Source organism: Aphelocoma coerulescens, chromosome 1, assembly GCF_041296385.1.
Source record: "Aphelocoma coerulescens isolate FSJ_1873_10779 chromosome 1, UR_Acoe_1.0, whole genome shotgun sequence".
NCBI lineage: Eukaryota > Metazoa > Chordata > Aves > Passeriformes > Corvidae > Aphelocoma > Aphelocoma coerulescens.
The window spans coordinates 104834852-104850944 of record NC_091013.1 but is presented as its reverse complement, the minus strand read 5'-3'; the positions used below and the strand labels follow the sequence as shown (position 1 = coordinate 104850944).

Below are 16093 nucleotides of genomic sequence, written 5' to 3'. Positions count from 1 at the left end.
CAGAGTGCAAACAGTTCATTGCTGCTTCACAGTTACTTCTGTATTGGCCGTACACCTCTCAGAAGAAATGATGAGTAAGCCTCAGGCTCTCTGTTTACATGATCAATTGTATCTTCAGCTTCCTGACAGATGAGTGTACCTGCACTTGGTGCCTTGAAAATGGAGTTTATTATTGCACCTCCCCCCATGTCTCCAGACACCTGCATGGAACAACCACCACAAGGAACAGCCTCCTCCTTTTTCACCAAAGCTTGAAACAATGGTATTTATTACCTCTATATGTGAATTCCAGAATCAGCAAGAGACATGCAAAGAAATTCCACCATGAACAGTTCTTCCAAATATGATTTTAATGAAGATATCTAGGATATGTTTTATTCCAAGAAAACAGCTTTCAAGTTACAAGACTGAAGGCACATATTTGTGTATCCATGGTGCAAAATTCGACACTCTTGTGTAGACACCTGGGAAATTTGGTCTTCCACATCCATAACCCCAGCTCACAATGCCAGTCAAAAACCATTTTCCATCTCCATTGCTTTGACATGACAGTGGTCCACCAGAATCGCCCTAAAAATAATACATTGAGTTATATGTGTTTGCAATATGAATTATAAAAACTGGGGGAAAATCCAGGGGAGATATTTTGCATGAGTAATTCTAGTGATTATATTTTCATAGTCACATAGTTCAAACAATTGATAGGGGTTTTTTTTCACGTATTGCACAGTTGTACCAAAGTTTGCCCTTTCACAAGAGAGAAGATAATTCTCACTCTTTAAAGACACTAATTAAGATATTATTTTGCATGGACTACATTTGAAATTCACTTTTTTTGTCTAGCCTAAAACTTACAGGTAAACCCCAAATCTGCTACTAAACATGTACATACATTCACAGGTTACACACTAAAACTCAAAACCAGTAAGCTTTTAAAAATTATTTTAAAAATAAAATAAAATTAATATAATAAATAAACTATTTAATAATTGTATGACTTCTTTCAAATTAGAGATAAATGGAAACAGATGGAATCCCTCAATTGTTTTGTGTTTGTGGTTCTTCTTGATTTTTTTTTAAGAAGGAAAAAGAGCCTAAGCATTGTCCTTTAGTAATGTAATGTTTAGCATGTAATGTTTAGAGGCTCATAATGTCTTTGTAAATAGAGCAGTTAGAATGAAGTCTGTTCTAGACTTCAAAATTTAATACAGGATGTCATAATGCTGTAATTCAGGACAAAGCAACTAGGACTCTTCTAGAGCTAGGGTGTTCTTGTAGGAATGCATTGACAGAGCTTCAGGTGTAAAACCATTTGCCACCATTTGGAGAAAATTCCTTGGACCAAGCTTATACTACCCTGTAAGGCTCTGCTGTACACACAGCACCTCTGAAAAAGACACCCAGTGGTACATTAAACTTCACCAAAACATTGGGTGCATTAAACAACTTCCAAAAGCAAAAGGTGCATTTGGCAAAATTCAGATGTTTTGCAAGAGAAGTGCCTTCTTTCTAGACAAATATTTTGTTAGAGCTAGAAAACTATTTTGCCTTCACTTTATAGTTTGTTGGGATATGCAGGTTGGAAGGGACCTCTTCTAAGGTGCTTAGGTGGCACCCTCTCCTCAAAGTAGGATTACCCTGAATTGCCTCAAAAAGGTTAAGAATTTGGAAGACAGTTTCTTCCTTCCATGACAATTAATATTTTAACATTTAGAAAGTAAAATTTGCAAGTCTTTTCTTTCATTCCTAGGCCAAAACACCAGCTGGAACACCAGCATTTTTCACAAAACAGGAATACCACAATTTGAATAGATCTAACAACTGCCAGACACAGACACAAATCATTTGCCCTTAAAAAATGCAGCCAAAATGATGCCTTTCCTTGCCTATATCTTGAGTGGCCATAATCCAACAAATTCTCCAGATACTGAAAATGGTACTTGATATCAGTGGTCTCACTAACCTCTAAAAATAGCTGGTGCATTATACTCCCTCAGCCATTGTAGTCTCACTCACTTTAATGTAGATTAGTGAAAGCTAGAATATCTTGAAGATTCCAGATCTCCATCATAAAAAAATGTTTTTATTATTATTTCAGCAGTAAATTTACTACTGTTTTAGCAGTAAATATGTATGGTTTGTGTAAGTTCAATATAATATAATATGGCATATTAGATCTGTAATAGTAAGTGTCATATAGATACATATTGTGTATCTATGAGGTTTTACTACTGTTGACTAGGAGTAAATTCAGCACTTTACATTTATCATCTTTCAGCTTTTCCAGATCAGAAATATCTTACATTTGTAAATTTATGCCTATTGTCTGCATCTCATCAAACAGTCCTGTAGTTCCAAGTTGGAAGGGAGGGATCCTGAGAAGACACAAGCTAGTTTCTCAGTTTTTTCTTCAGCTGGGAGCCTATTGTGCCAAAAATTGCCTGATTTCCGCTTATTGGGACTTGCAACTTGATTGGCTCTTGACCTGCGACTGAAACTTAGTGATGCTACTCATTCACATAAAGCAGCAGAACTCTGAAATCACCCACAGAAGAGATTTGCTGACAGACAATTCTCACATTACTCTTTTTCAGAACTGAAACATATTGACCACAAAGTGGTCTGCCAGTCAACTCTTACACCTCATCATGCAACAATGAAAGACAAGATAAGCTCTATACAAAGAGTGCTGAGATACATACTTTACATCCATCTCTTTTCCCAGATGATAGCCCAGCACAAAACATCCTAGCTGTGATAATCCCATAAGTGGAGTGACATAATGTCTGGTCAATAATTTCTACCTCTGCTTTCTGAAGAACTGCTGAACCTTCATCATCTGGAAAACAAATTTGGAGAAGGGTGATTCAACAGAGCTTAGCATTTTACTCATCTTTTGAAATACAAAACAAGAAGTCTTCAGAAAATATCCACAGATACTTTTGTTCATTGAATTATTCCAGTTTCCAAACTGGAATAAAAATTATTCCAGTTTCTGCAACACAGAAGAAAGCCTCTTCTAACTATCAGACAATTGTGTGACGTGATCTGGGTCCTTTGGACACACCAAATAAAATGGCATAATCACTAGGATTGGCCAAAAAGTTTTTTGTTTTTTTTCAAAATGTCTCAAGACTTCTTAATTTGTTCTCTTTTTATTTCAAAAAGGAAACAAAATTTTACAAAGATATTTAGATCATCACATGAGAGATTTGCAGCGAGAGCAGTATATCTGAAGGAGCCAAATTCAAGATTAAGATTATGAGACAGAGTTTCAGAATGTGAATTTTGGCAGCATAAAGAACCAATTCCCAAATTTGATTCTTTCTATCTGAAAGATTTGGTAAAACATCTCTTTTTATAAGATATATAGTTTAATAATAACAACAGAATTAACCCAAATTTTCCTCTCCTTTGAATACAGCAGGCCCAATATCATCATCAGGTGATCGTTTCAAAATCTGGTTATAGTCAAAAAACCTTCACTCATATTCAAATATGCAAGTGCTGGTTTATATAATGAAACTTTGTTTTAGGATTTGATAAAGCTAGTATGTAATAAAGTATACTTTGAAGTTAAAAGACTGATTTGGCACTTTCATTGTAGAAACTGACAAAGGGAATAGAGGGAAACAGGGAAAAATGTCCCCCTGGGGTTCTTTTTGAGGCATTACATTTATCTTTCAAATAACCAGCTTTTTAATTTCACATACGACTAACCAGCAACCCAAAGAGAGAAACCACTCCATGCGTCCCACACCTCCAAGGGGAACAGAGGGGAAAGACAACACTGATATTTTGGAGTAAGTGAAGTTCCCTATACCAACAACACAATATGGAAGACTTTCAGACCCATGGGACCAGCAGCCAATTTTCCTGAGCATACAAAGGTAGGTGGGCTCCTGGGAATAAGATTAGCTCAGCAGAAGGGATAAAACTCACCCGCTTCCTGCTTTTGGCCCCAACCTGTTATCCAGCACTTGTCCCCGCTGCGGGCTTTATGTGAAGAGGGAGGCAGGCAGATGGGCTGGATGAGGTGGCTCATGGTGTCTGGCCACGGCGTGCTCAGCTGCAGCAGCGCGATGTCGTAGTCATAGTTCCGGCTGTTGTAGTACTCATGGACTATGATCCGCCTCACCGCAGACACAAACTTGGCACGGCCTTGCATTTGCATGCCCAGGTGGGCACGCCATGCTCTGGGGTCAGCCAGCCTGGGTGGGAGCAAACAAAGAAGACATTTCTTAAAAAAGTACCTCAAAACACCCGCTGACAGCAGGGCTGGGGAAAGCGGGGTGCAGCACCTCCATGCAGTTCAAACTCTGGAACCCAAAGGCACTTGTGGATCCTGGCCATGTTTGGGATAGAGTTAGAGGGAAGACTGCTTACTTGCTCCCTTGAAAGCAGTGTGCTGCAGACACCAGCCATTCTTTGGATATCACTGATGCTCCACAGTAAGCAGCTCCCCCAAAATGAAGGCTGACCTGCCAAGGCCATTCACCTTCCTCAGTGTTTGAGCCACCTACAATCCGAGAGATGAGATTGCTGATCTTGCTACTGCCACAACCTGCAAGGGATATTTCAGGTTATAATCCCCATCTCCAGTACCTTCCTTTAGTGAGGAGGCTTCCCACACAGGGCATGAAAGAATATTGCACTTTGAAATATTTTGAAATCTATTTTTTCTCCTGCTATAATCTCAAAACTTCTCTCTTTGGCTACTCTGTTAATGAAACAAGAGATGACTCCATAAAAAGGCACTAGTCTGGAAATTTTTCTAAGTTGCTTTTCTAGCTCTGCTACAGAAATTAGCCCCTAAATATTTCTTGTGCCATAAATGTCACATGATCCATTGATTTAATAAACATCACAATGAATATACACAAATAGGCAATCTCATCTCTTTTTTGCCAACTCTGACCTGAAAGGAGATCATCAACAAAGAAGTTCAACATCATCAGAACACATACTTCTTGCCAAAACAGTGGGAATGATACAAGAAAAAAGTATGTGGAGATTGGACATTTATTTGAGAAACAAGGTGGTACAATCATTATTTTCTATGGAAATGACTGACAGTCTGACAATGCTACATATTACTAACAGGTGAAGAAGCCATGTCTCATCAGCACCAAAATCTGAACTCTTAATTAGAAAAGCAAGGAAGAAAGACCCTTCTGTAGAGCCTCAGGTTCATCCCTGTGCCTGCACATAAAGTTTCTGCTCAGGAGTTTTAGTCCCGCACACAGGTGTTAATATTTCTGGACCCTTTCCTGAACACATCCCAAACGTCGAATGCAGCTTTAACGTTTCCAAATAAAAATAGGCATATGGCTAGTCTCTTAAGAGGTCCTACTGGAACCAAAGAAAGTGCTGAAAGATTTGACATACAGGTAGCATGCCAGAGGCAGCTGAGGGCCAGGCAAAATCATAAAATTGTAGAATGGTTTGGTTTGGAAAGGGACCTTAATCTAGTCCCAGTCCCCCTGCCATGGGCAGGGACACCTTCCTGCTAAACCAGGTTTCTCACGGTTCTATCCCGCCTGGCCTTGAACAATTCCAGCGATGGGGCAACCACAGCTTCTCTGGGCAACCTTTGCCAGGGCCTTGCCACCCTCACAGTGGAGAATTTCTTCCCTGTATCTAATCTAAATCTACCCTTTTTTATTATAAAGCCATTCCTCCTTGTACTATCATTACATGCGCTTGTGAAAAAGTCCCTCTCCAGTTCTCTTGTCGGCCCCTTTAGGTACTGGAAAGTGCTAAGAGCCTTCTTCCTAAAGCTATCTCTTCTCCAGGCTGAACAACCCCAGCTCTCTCAGCCTGCCTTCATAGGAGAGGTGCTCCAGCCCTCAGATATCTTCTTGAACCTCCCTTGGACTTGTTCCAACACGTCCGTGTTATGTATATATACCTGAGACCATTCAGTTTAAGCAACTAATCCTAACCCCACTTTTTTATTGCTACTGCATTGACAATCATCTGTTTGTGTTACAGCAAAACAAACTGAAAAGGTTGTACAGAGGTTACTTTAGGAAGATTAAGACTAGAACATAACTTGATACTATAAAGTATTGGGGTCTTCACCATCTGGATGAGTCAGAGAAGTGAAAAGTTCATGAGTTTTTTCTCATTGCAGCTGTATCACTCCTGAAGTCCAAATACAGTCCTACTTCAACAAAGTGCTGGCATTGCTGCAGACAGCAAAAGTGCTGCCTCACCAGCTAAGCAAGTTCACTCTGTAATTAACCCTGCTGCCCTAATCCTTAGCACAGCTGAGATAAGCAGTACAGCTGTCTAAGGCTCCCCATAACTGGAAGCCCACCCTCCCACAAGAACTTGGCAAATTCTGCAACCAGATTTGAAGTAAACTGATAGCTAATCATTACCCCACTATCACAGAGAGAATGCAATAAAAATCCAGTACCACCAGCATGACTTGTACCCACTCCAAAACAGGAAGAAATAAAAGTCTTTATTGTGTAAAAAGTTCAAAGTTCAGAAAGATGAACATTTGAGAGGAACTTACTGCAGCTGCTTTCATCACTTCCATCAACACAGTCCACAGTCCCATCACACCTTGCATATTGTTTCCTAATGCAAATGTTATTCCTGCACTTGAACATGTGGTTGGTGCAGGGAATACCTGAAACAGTTGAGGAAAAAAACCCAAAACAACCATTGGCTCAGCTTAACACACAAAAACACGTCTGCACAGATAGAAGATGTACATATATTAATACATGTATTAATGGATACAAAGTAACATGACAAAAAAGCACTTTGGTTGGAATGACTTAAACCAACCTCTAAACAGAATAAATTATTCAAATAGGACTGCATCTATACTTGGGTGTGCATTTACTTGTTTGGCTGAGTCCAAACAAAGATTTCCTCACATTCTTTCCTGCAACACTAACAAACACAGATATAGTAGTGAAAATTAGATGTAGAGTGTAAGGGTGGCAAGACACAACATCCAGTACTCTGGAAAGAAGCTCTCATTTGTATTTCAGTATTAAATGTGAAATGAAAGGTTGCAATGAAACCAGCCTTATTAACTGTATCCAGTAAAACTGCAACCCCTAAACTCGGCATTTTCCTGTTTCCCTGTGGCTTGCAATAAATGAGGCCACTCAAACCCAATCTATTTTTTTCGTCAGCACACAGAAGTATCCTGTAATCATTTACACAGACTGTCTTTTCTGAGGGATCAAAAAAGTTTTCTTTAAAAAATCACTTGCAGCACTTTTCAGTTGTGCTCCCTTTCATATGTCCATCTATTCTAAAAAAATTCAAGAAAGTTCTGATTCAACTTTCATTTGCCTAATGCTAAATTTATGGCTTCCACTAACCTTATAACCCTGAAAACTGCCACAGAGAAATAATCATTTTTATAGTTATTTTACAGATGGTAAAATAGATCCAGGAATTAATTTGCACAGATTATGCTGTAAAGAGATAAAATCTCAGATTCAAGCTTTAAATCCCTAGATCCCAGCGTGCACCTGAAGTACTCAATTATTATGCCAGTATTTTGCAGAAACAGATGTTCATGACCTTATTAAAAAGAAACAGTTTAAAATCAGTAATGGCTTGTTTCTAAACATATCAGAAAAATGGAATGGAGTTATATAGCCCAAGTGAGATTTGACAGTGCCTCTTAACCCTTTGAATGCAGCATCCAGAATTCAAGTCAGGAATAGATGGATGATAAAAGAGAGAAAAAAAGTTACTCAGGAGAGCAGCCTTACTGTGGGTGCAGTTCTGCTCATCTTTTCCGTTCTCACAATCACGTACTCCATTGCAGGCAAGCAAGTTGTCCTGTATTGCGAAGCTGGAGTTACAGTTCCACTCAGGGACAACTTTAAAAACATAAGCCAAATCAGGTACAGAAGCATTCCTGTAAATGCTAACACATCCCTTTCTGGCTGTGCCTGGATACCACATTCATTCCTTCACAGCACGGTAGAAGGATGGGCATGAATGCCATGTTATCCATGGAGCAAATAGAGCACAAAGGAGTTCAGCGAGCTCCCCAGGTGGAGATGTTTAGTATCACTCTCATCTACTCTGTGCACCCCCCTTTGTCATTCCCCCACAAAAATAGAATAACTCGTCTCAAAATGGAACAGAACTTTATTAATAATTGCCAGCTTTTATCACATGAGGAAAAACTAAAATATAGCCTACTACAGTTATTACTGCACATCTAAATTTCTTCCTTGTGCTCTCCAGTGCCATACCTTCTTCATTCTTGGTTTTGTCCCTTGCCAATTAACTATGAATTAAGCACTCAAGAGACTGATGGGTAGTCTGTACCTGGACATCTAAAGGAAGCTGAAAACATCTTTTTGTATCCCCATTAAAAATTTTCACCTTGTTTCAGCTGCCTTCTAAGACTAGAGAATATATTCACTGTGTTTTCTAGTCAAGATCTCTAATAAGTGAATACAAACCACAAGAAAGTTCATCACTTTCATCGAAGCAGTTGTTTATGCCATCACAGCGCTGCATCTGCTGGATGCATAAGCCAGTAGAACACTTGAAATGTCCAGGTGGACATGCTGGAAGTTAAAAAAGGAAAACAAAAAAAAACCAACAAAACAAAAAACCAAGCAAACAAACTTCAAAATTTCCTTTTCACAAATATTGCCAGCTTGTTTCAATTTACAGTCACTAAGCTTCTCCAAGGAACAATTAAGTTGATCTAAATTTAATATAGCCTGTGTACATTGCCAGCACTTAAATTGAATTCAAATGTTGAAAACTGGGATTTAGAGAAGAGGAAAAAATTTCTCTAAAGTTCCAGTTCAGCTAATCCTGGAATATGTACTACAGGCTCTCTAGGGCTGGACCAAATCAGCCAGTGTTATACAGTACAACACAAGGCTGCTTAGAATGCCATCTTTATTTTAAAGCACAGTCTCGTTTCCAATAACCAAAATTTGCAGCACTTTGAAACTTTGGTAAATAACCTGCATTGAGGTGTTGTATGAACTACATAATTCTGCCTCATAAACTAAAATAATCAAACTACCCATCTTTTTACATACTATACATATATACACTGAATAAAATTCCTCTAATGTGACAAGTAACTATGTATAGAAACCACTGCTTCTTTACTACTTTAACAGGAATATGTAAGATTAACACAGGTGAAAAAGTACCAGTAAACAAGTTGTCTGTTTCAGGACTGGAAAAAACTCAGGGTCTCAGAATTTATCAACTTTTTGAGCTGTTTTTTTAAGCTCAGATTTCAGATTTGAACACAATATATATATAAATATATGGAAACCGTGAAATAAGCAGTTGGTTATTTGGTACTCTTTTCATTACCTGAGGTCTTATAGCAATAGAAACATTGCAAACAAAACATGGGGGATGAAAACAAACAGGAACAGCAGACTTCAACTTGCTGCGCCATGGCCATAGCCATGCAGGAAGCTTTGAGGACTGTGCAGAAGAGAATAGACTGTGTGCATGCAGGAAACCAGAGCACGCTGCACATGCCCACAAACCTTAGATGTGCAGCCTAGAAAAGGTTCTTTGTTTGCTAGTCATCTGACTTAGTAAGATTAGAAAAGAAAATGAACTGAAACCCAACAGGTAATTTCCTGCATAAACTTAAGTAAGTCCTACTGGACCCCAAAAATGCTGCTTCACAGGTCTGAAATGCAAAGAAGGGTTGAAAAAGACAAAATCCATCTTACGCTGGCTGATGTTGTAGCTGCCATACTCCACCAGCAGGGGCTTCTCAGAGACCTTCGAACTGCACTGGAGCTCCACACTGACAGCAGAACTTGTAATGTGGAATACTGTTTGGTGATCAACATAGTAACCACAGTACCTAGAAGTGTTCGTGCAAGTTTTAGAGCAGCCTTCATAGGAAAATTGCCTTACATACGATTTAAATGGCAACACCACTCAAATTCAGAAGTACGGTCATCTGCCACACTTTAATTAAGAACCAAAACCAAAAATATTTCTTGGTGGTCACCCAGCCTTCATTCACCACTAACATTGTGGAAATTTACTTTTGAATATCATGCCTTCAAATAAATAGTCTTAAAAATAATGCCTTGGATGCACATTGACTTTCAGTTGCTATTTTGACAAAGAGGTTCCTTGGACTTCTGCCTAGGTGCCACTTGATTCAGAGAAACCTAAATGCTCTCTGATGCCAGCAAACATTTAATCCATCCATTGTTAATGAATTTCTAATGTCCCTTTCATCAAATAGGCCAATCTCTAGCTGGGGTGGGGGGTGCAACAAAAAACCTAGATTAAAAAAAAAAAAAAAGCTAAGTAAAACAAACAAACCCCAAAGCAAAAAAAACCCACAACCAAACAAAGCCTCTTTGACCAGGGAAAGGTTGCTGGATCATTACTTTAAAAATGGAAACAGTTTTAAATGTAGTAAACCAGTGAACATCAACAGTACAGGTTGTTCTAGAAGTGGAAAAAAAGACCCTCTCCTCTGTTCAACAAAAATGCCTCAAAGATGCAGCACTTAGAAGAAAAACATCTGGCTTTAATATTCCTGCAAAAATCAAAGTACATATGAATCTTAAATAGATTAAAGAGCCCAGGCAGCTCTATTGATTTTTAGCAGACTTGGCACACATACCTGTTTGACAGCAGTACAAGGTCTCTCGCTGACAACAGGATGAACAAAAAGAACAAAAGACAAAAATGGATTGTTGTGTTGTTAACCGGACTAGTGGACTATTAGCCAGAGGTAAATATTTCCCTTGTGTATTTTTCACATCAAGCATTGCACTGGGACTACTCTTCATGTCAATGAATGGAGAAAAATTGGTCAGTGATTTCCATGTGAACAGATGTTGCCTCAGTGCAACATCCTCTGGAGCATCCCAGTGAAGTCTGCCACAGGGAATGGACACACTCATTCATATGTTTTCATGTGTGCTTTATTTCACCCTACTAAAATGAAATATCCTGTTAATAGATCTAGGAGATTCTGTTCCAGCAATGTGAAAAATAAAGGAAGAAAACAATTTAAAAGAACAAGACTCCTCTTTGACATCCTGAAAGCAGATGCAAAAAACCCAGTTAATTTTACAGACTTTTACTATAGGAAAATTAATTGTAAAAGAAGCCCCAAACAAAGAAGCAAGCTGTTAAAATGGGAGGAGCAGTGTTCTTTATCTTTACCATGACTCAGTCCTGACAACTCCCACCGGGGAAGCAGCAGCCACCCTGGGGGGTCATCTCTGCTAATGGACCACCAAGGTCTCACAGAGAGACTCATAGAATTATACCATTCCATTGTGAGATATCCCACCCTGGGGGGAGGAACCAAACATTCCTACCTGTATATAATCTGAGGCTTGGAACACCACGGTAGTACTACCACTGGATACTCAAGGACAGGATCTCAATAACCTCCACTGGACCTCCAGAGAAGGACCAGATCTTTCTACAGGATCACTGCTTTGACAAAACCACATCCATCACTCCAGAGGGGCTGCAGCCACCACCACCAGGGTGTCAGGCCGTATTCTGACTTTGTCAGTTTCATCCAGTGTTTCCGTATTATTGCCTTTATTTTAATTTTCCTATTAAATTGTAGTTCTGACTTTGAATCTTTTGCAAAATATTTGTGTGGAGTTAATTCTTCCCGCTGGTTTGCCTTCAAACCAGTACATGCACCCGCCAAATCTATCAGTGTTAAGAGCGAAGACTTCCTACAACAGGAAGTCTAATTGTCACTAATTTTAGTGTTTGTCACCAACGCTCCCAACCTAAAACAGCCTGTCAAAGTGCACAGCAAAATGCCATCTAACAATCTGATTCCCATCAGTTAGCCCACAGACATTTTCTACATTTCTCCTTCTGTCAATCACTTAGACAATCTTCCTTCCAACAAACCCTAGCACCATTAAAAAAAACCCCAAAAAGTTGCAGGCTGCATTGACCCCTTCTCAGACAAATAAAACAAACTCATCTCACCAAAAGTAGAGGAAATTGCTGCCCATCTGTGGAAAAGCTGGAACAAGTACATTGAGGAAACTATCTCCTACACACAGTGAGAAATGCCATATGCTCATGGGATTTGTAAGACAAAGCTACAGGCCCTCAGGAGCCTTTTACTGGTGTTTTACTGGTCATACATCCAGGTCCAGGGCAAATGGAAGTTGCAAAGCACCATCTGTAACTCTGTGCCATTGCTCCAGAGAGAAACTGATTAAGGGGATCCTGTCCCATATGCTGGAAAAGTGAGTGGGGTAGTTTTTCAGGGGGTGAGCAGATACATGCATGCTGTAGCAGAAACAGTGGGATGTTGCACTAACAGTTTTAAGACAAATAAAGCACCTCTGTGTTCACATAAACCTCTAGTGGCCTGCTCACAAGAGACTCACTGGTATTCCTGCCTCTGAGAATTTCAGCAAAAGCAGTTCATTAGCTGTAACTTCTTTGACTAGGCAGTGGAGCATTGTATGTCCACGAGGAAGAACTGCATGGTTGTGTTCAGTGTCTCTGGTTAGATAAAGCTGTCCCTAGAGGTCTGAAGGAACCTTATCTGAACCACCTTCTTGGTCCCAGTCTTTACTAATATCAGTATCTCAAAGTTTCTTAACCATTTTTACCTAAGATAACAGAATAAGCATTCCATAAGGCACAATTGCAAGAAGCTGAAAGATGGGGGTCCCCTGCCCCCCCCCGCCCCCCCCCCCCACCCCCCCTGCACCCCCTCTGCATTTCGTTAACCATTCAAATTTGCCGGAAAAAAAAAGAAAATAAAACATCACCATGTTTCATGCATTAAGTCGTATTTTTTCCTCTTAAAAGTAAACATAGAACAGAAAATCAGAAGTTCAAAAGCCTTATTTTTAGTGAAAAATACTCTCTTTCAAAGGAAGAGGTCTTGGTCTACTACTATAACCAGCAACTTCCAACAGAAATCAGGAGCACGCGTTCTTGTGCAGTACTTCAAAAGTAACCCTAAGTGCACTTCTAAGAATCATGCCATGGACATTTGATTCTGTGGAATGCATAATTGGCAGGTTTATCAAAAAGCTGCTCAGATTCTTTCAGGATTCTCTGTCAGATAATCCTTCAGTATGAACCTATTATCATTTTTGCCTCCAGATTTTGCCTTTGTTTTTTATCTCAGCCATCCCAAATAACACAAATCTTTCCATTTCTGTCATAAAAAGAACACCAAAAAACCCCACAAACACACTAAGTGTGGTGTGTTTTGACTGGTGTTTTTATGTGCTCATCTAGTCCAGCAACCAATTCCCATCAAGGCACAATTGTAGGAGCTTCAAACTGAATTTTCTCTCTATAAATACAACATGGTATTGCAGAACAGACAAAGTTTTTTCTTCTCTCTGTAATTCTTTCAGTTGCACTCTAAAGGGCCTAATTGACTTACTTTCAGTAGTGAGTTCAGAAACTCAGTTTAAGACTAATCTTACTGAGGTTTCCATTTGAAGGAAGTTTAAGAAAAAAATCTGATGTTTTAAATCTAGCCTTGCCTCATCATCCAGCATTCCAAAGATGACTTCAAAATTGAGGAAAGAATGGGTGGGCAATGTGCTGGGAAAGCAGTGGTATCTTAATAAAAAACCAGCACCAATATTTTAATAAAGAACAATTCAGAAATACAGTGGTTCCTTGAAAGGCACTTTGTGCAGTTTCTCTTTCAAGAGCCAGTGACTGGAATGAGGAAGTAGTTACAGTTCTATTTCCAATCATCTCATTGCAATGGCTTTCAGCAAGAAGTTAATTAGATTCGCTGTCCTCTTGAGCAATCTTAGAATTAAGTTACACTTAAAAGGTTTTTAAACAGACCTTGTTTAATGGCCCCAGAAAACACAGAATTATTTTAGGGTTCACAGGACATCAAGCTTTATCCAACTCTTTCCATTTCTCTCTCTCCAGAGAGTACCAAAGACTCTTGTCTTCATTTTTCTAGCACTTTTCAGTAGAATATATATATATATACATATATACATATATATATGTAAAAATTTTTATATATATATTTATATGTATATAAATACATTTTATAAAGATTGTACATCATCAGCTAAAATAACAGAATGGTAGGGCACCCAGTGAATTACTTCTGTCCTTCTGGAAGCTCTCTGAGCTGCAATAGTAATGGGAAGGCTTATTTCGGTACCATTACATTAATAATCCATGCGGAGTACTTACATGCGTTCATTAATTTTCCACCACCCTCGCTCACAGCCTTTAATATTCTTCTCACTAATGGTATAGTTATGAAACTTCAGAGCTACACCAAGGCTCTTCTGTGGAGTCTGTTGTGTGCAAGAAAGACAGTGCAAGCAGTCTTCTTTTTTCCTTTTGTGGGCACAGAACACAGAAGTCTATAACTTATTTCAGCAATTATGGAGCTTGGCAATGCCACGCTCTGGGAGCTGTGCTGGCTTCACCAGCTCAACAGCCAGCACCTTACACACTTGCCAGCTATTCAGTCCTGAGTAAAAGCAAGGGTTGGCACAGCCCCACCACAGCTGCAGGCTTTCTCCCCCTCTAGCCAATAGCCTTCTCATCTTCAGAGAGCCATTGACCATAGAAAGCAGCTTTTGTATCAAGATCAAAGCACTCAAACACATCCAAATGTACTTGTGTAGGGACACAGAGCCCCAGCGGATTTTTAGAGTTAAGATACCGCCTGGAATACTCGTGTCACCTTTGTAATGCTAGGAGTTACTTCTACCACAATATTATAGTCTTCTACTGGCACCTGCTCAGCCATGCATTCTTTAGTATTTTACAAAACATTTCTTAACCCAGCAATATCACGAGTGTTCATACTTAATTGGAAATTCCTTTCATAAAAGGATCAGAACATGTTTTGCAAGGCAAGGCAGGATTCATTTAAAAACAAGGGCTGATTCAGGGCAAAATCCAGAAATGAAAACTTTTCCCCTCTTCTCTTACAGAAAATATAATTTGGGAAATGAGTGAAGTTTCAATATTGTACAAAAATAAAATCTTGAAAATGAAACTGGTTTGAGCAATAAACCTTTCTATCAGAAGTCAACGGTGAAGACCTTAAATTTAGCCCCCCCAAAATCACCTTATCATTCTAGAAGGGCAAGAGGCTGTAGGTCATGGCTCGCTGGACTTAATTTCTATTGCTGTGATTCAATGTGGGCAATCACTAGCTTAACAATAAGCAGGAAGATGGGTAAACGTTGAACCTCATCATACCCATTGCTATATTCTTTAGAGAGGTAAACACTGAAGGGCAAGCCCTAAGTCAAAGACCTTATTTTAGCAGCACTAATAAGGAAACACTCATGTCAGAGAAAACAAAAGTACTTTAAAACAATGTCAGCTTTCAGCAATTTGCTTTCAGGAGAGTACCTAAAAAGATGAAGGAAAAGGATACCAAATTAAAAAAAAACAGTCTATGGGATTGTGCTGATAGGACAGACCATTCTGAAGACAAATTAAATGTATTAGGCATATGAAAAGATACTGGAGAAGTGGCGGTAATAACTAGGTTAGAGGAAGTTTTTTGTGCATACTTTTCACCCAAATTTCTGGGAGTGGGAAGAGAGGAGTTAAAAACAGTCAAGTCTTACATTGCCTGCCATGAAGTAATTATGCTGGCTAAACATCAGAACTTATCTTAGCTCTTCACCTTTGTAATAGGGCACCTTAGGAACTATGTTCTCTTCCTTAAAAATAAGTGCACAGAAAGAGAAAAAAGAAAAAACTGATACAAAACACCTGAACGCAGCCAGCTGTTCATCAATGCCATTTCTATAAACTACTATGTCTGTGAGGATGCAGGTTACTGCCAACTCAATCACTCTGCTTTACTTAAGCTCTATGCTCCCCAAACACACAGCAGTGCCTCAGAGAGAAACAGTCATGTTACCTGGAAGTTCCATGCACACAGGCATTTTGGAGGATAATAGCTTGGGTAATAGGGACTTGTGATTCTCCCTTCATAGCCAGTTTTCTCCTTTGTCACTATTGCTTTTCCACACCCTAAGGGGAAAAAAAAGAGGCAAAATTTGGCAAACCTTGATGTAGTTTCAGTAAAGCTATTCAGTGGGCTGAAGCATCCGAATTTATC

At 39.2% G+C, this 16093-nt stretch overlaps 1 protein-coding gene across 12 annotated transcripts in view; it reads right to left on the bottom strand.

Moving 5' to 3' along the window:
• Positions 1-332: 332 nt before the first annotated feature.
• TMPRSS7 (transmembrane serine protease 7) overlaps positions 333-16093 on the bottom strand; it is a 48603-nt gene continuing 32842 nt past the window's right edge. For 10 of the 12 annotated variants that reach the window (XM_069022883.1, XM_069022911.1, XM_069022930.1 and 7 more), the window contains 10 exons: positions 15893-16005; positions 14191-14297; positions 9714-9850; positions 8457-8564; positions 7752-7862; positions 6527-6643; positions 4387-4564; positions 3943-4211; positions 2703-2839; positions 333-570 (listed from right to left, as the gene is read on the bottom strand). In XM_069022883.1, coding sequence (XP_068878984.1) covers positions 400-570; positions 2703-2839; positions 3943-4211; positions 4387-4564; positions 6527-6643; positions 7752-7862; positions 8457-8564; positions 9714-9850; positions 14191-14297; positions 15893-16005 — 1448 coding nt within the window. In that variant the 3' untranslated portion in view covers positions 333-399. The remainder of the gene's footprint in view (positions 571-2702; positions 2840-3942; positions 4212-4386; positions 4565-6526; positions 6644-7751; positions 7863-8456; positions 8565-9713; positions 9851-14190; positions 14298-15892; positions 16006-16093) is intronic. The other 2 variants (XM_069022899.1, XM_069022957.1) reach the window with 2 other exon arrangements.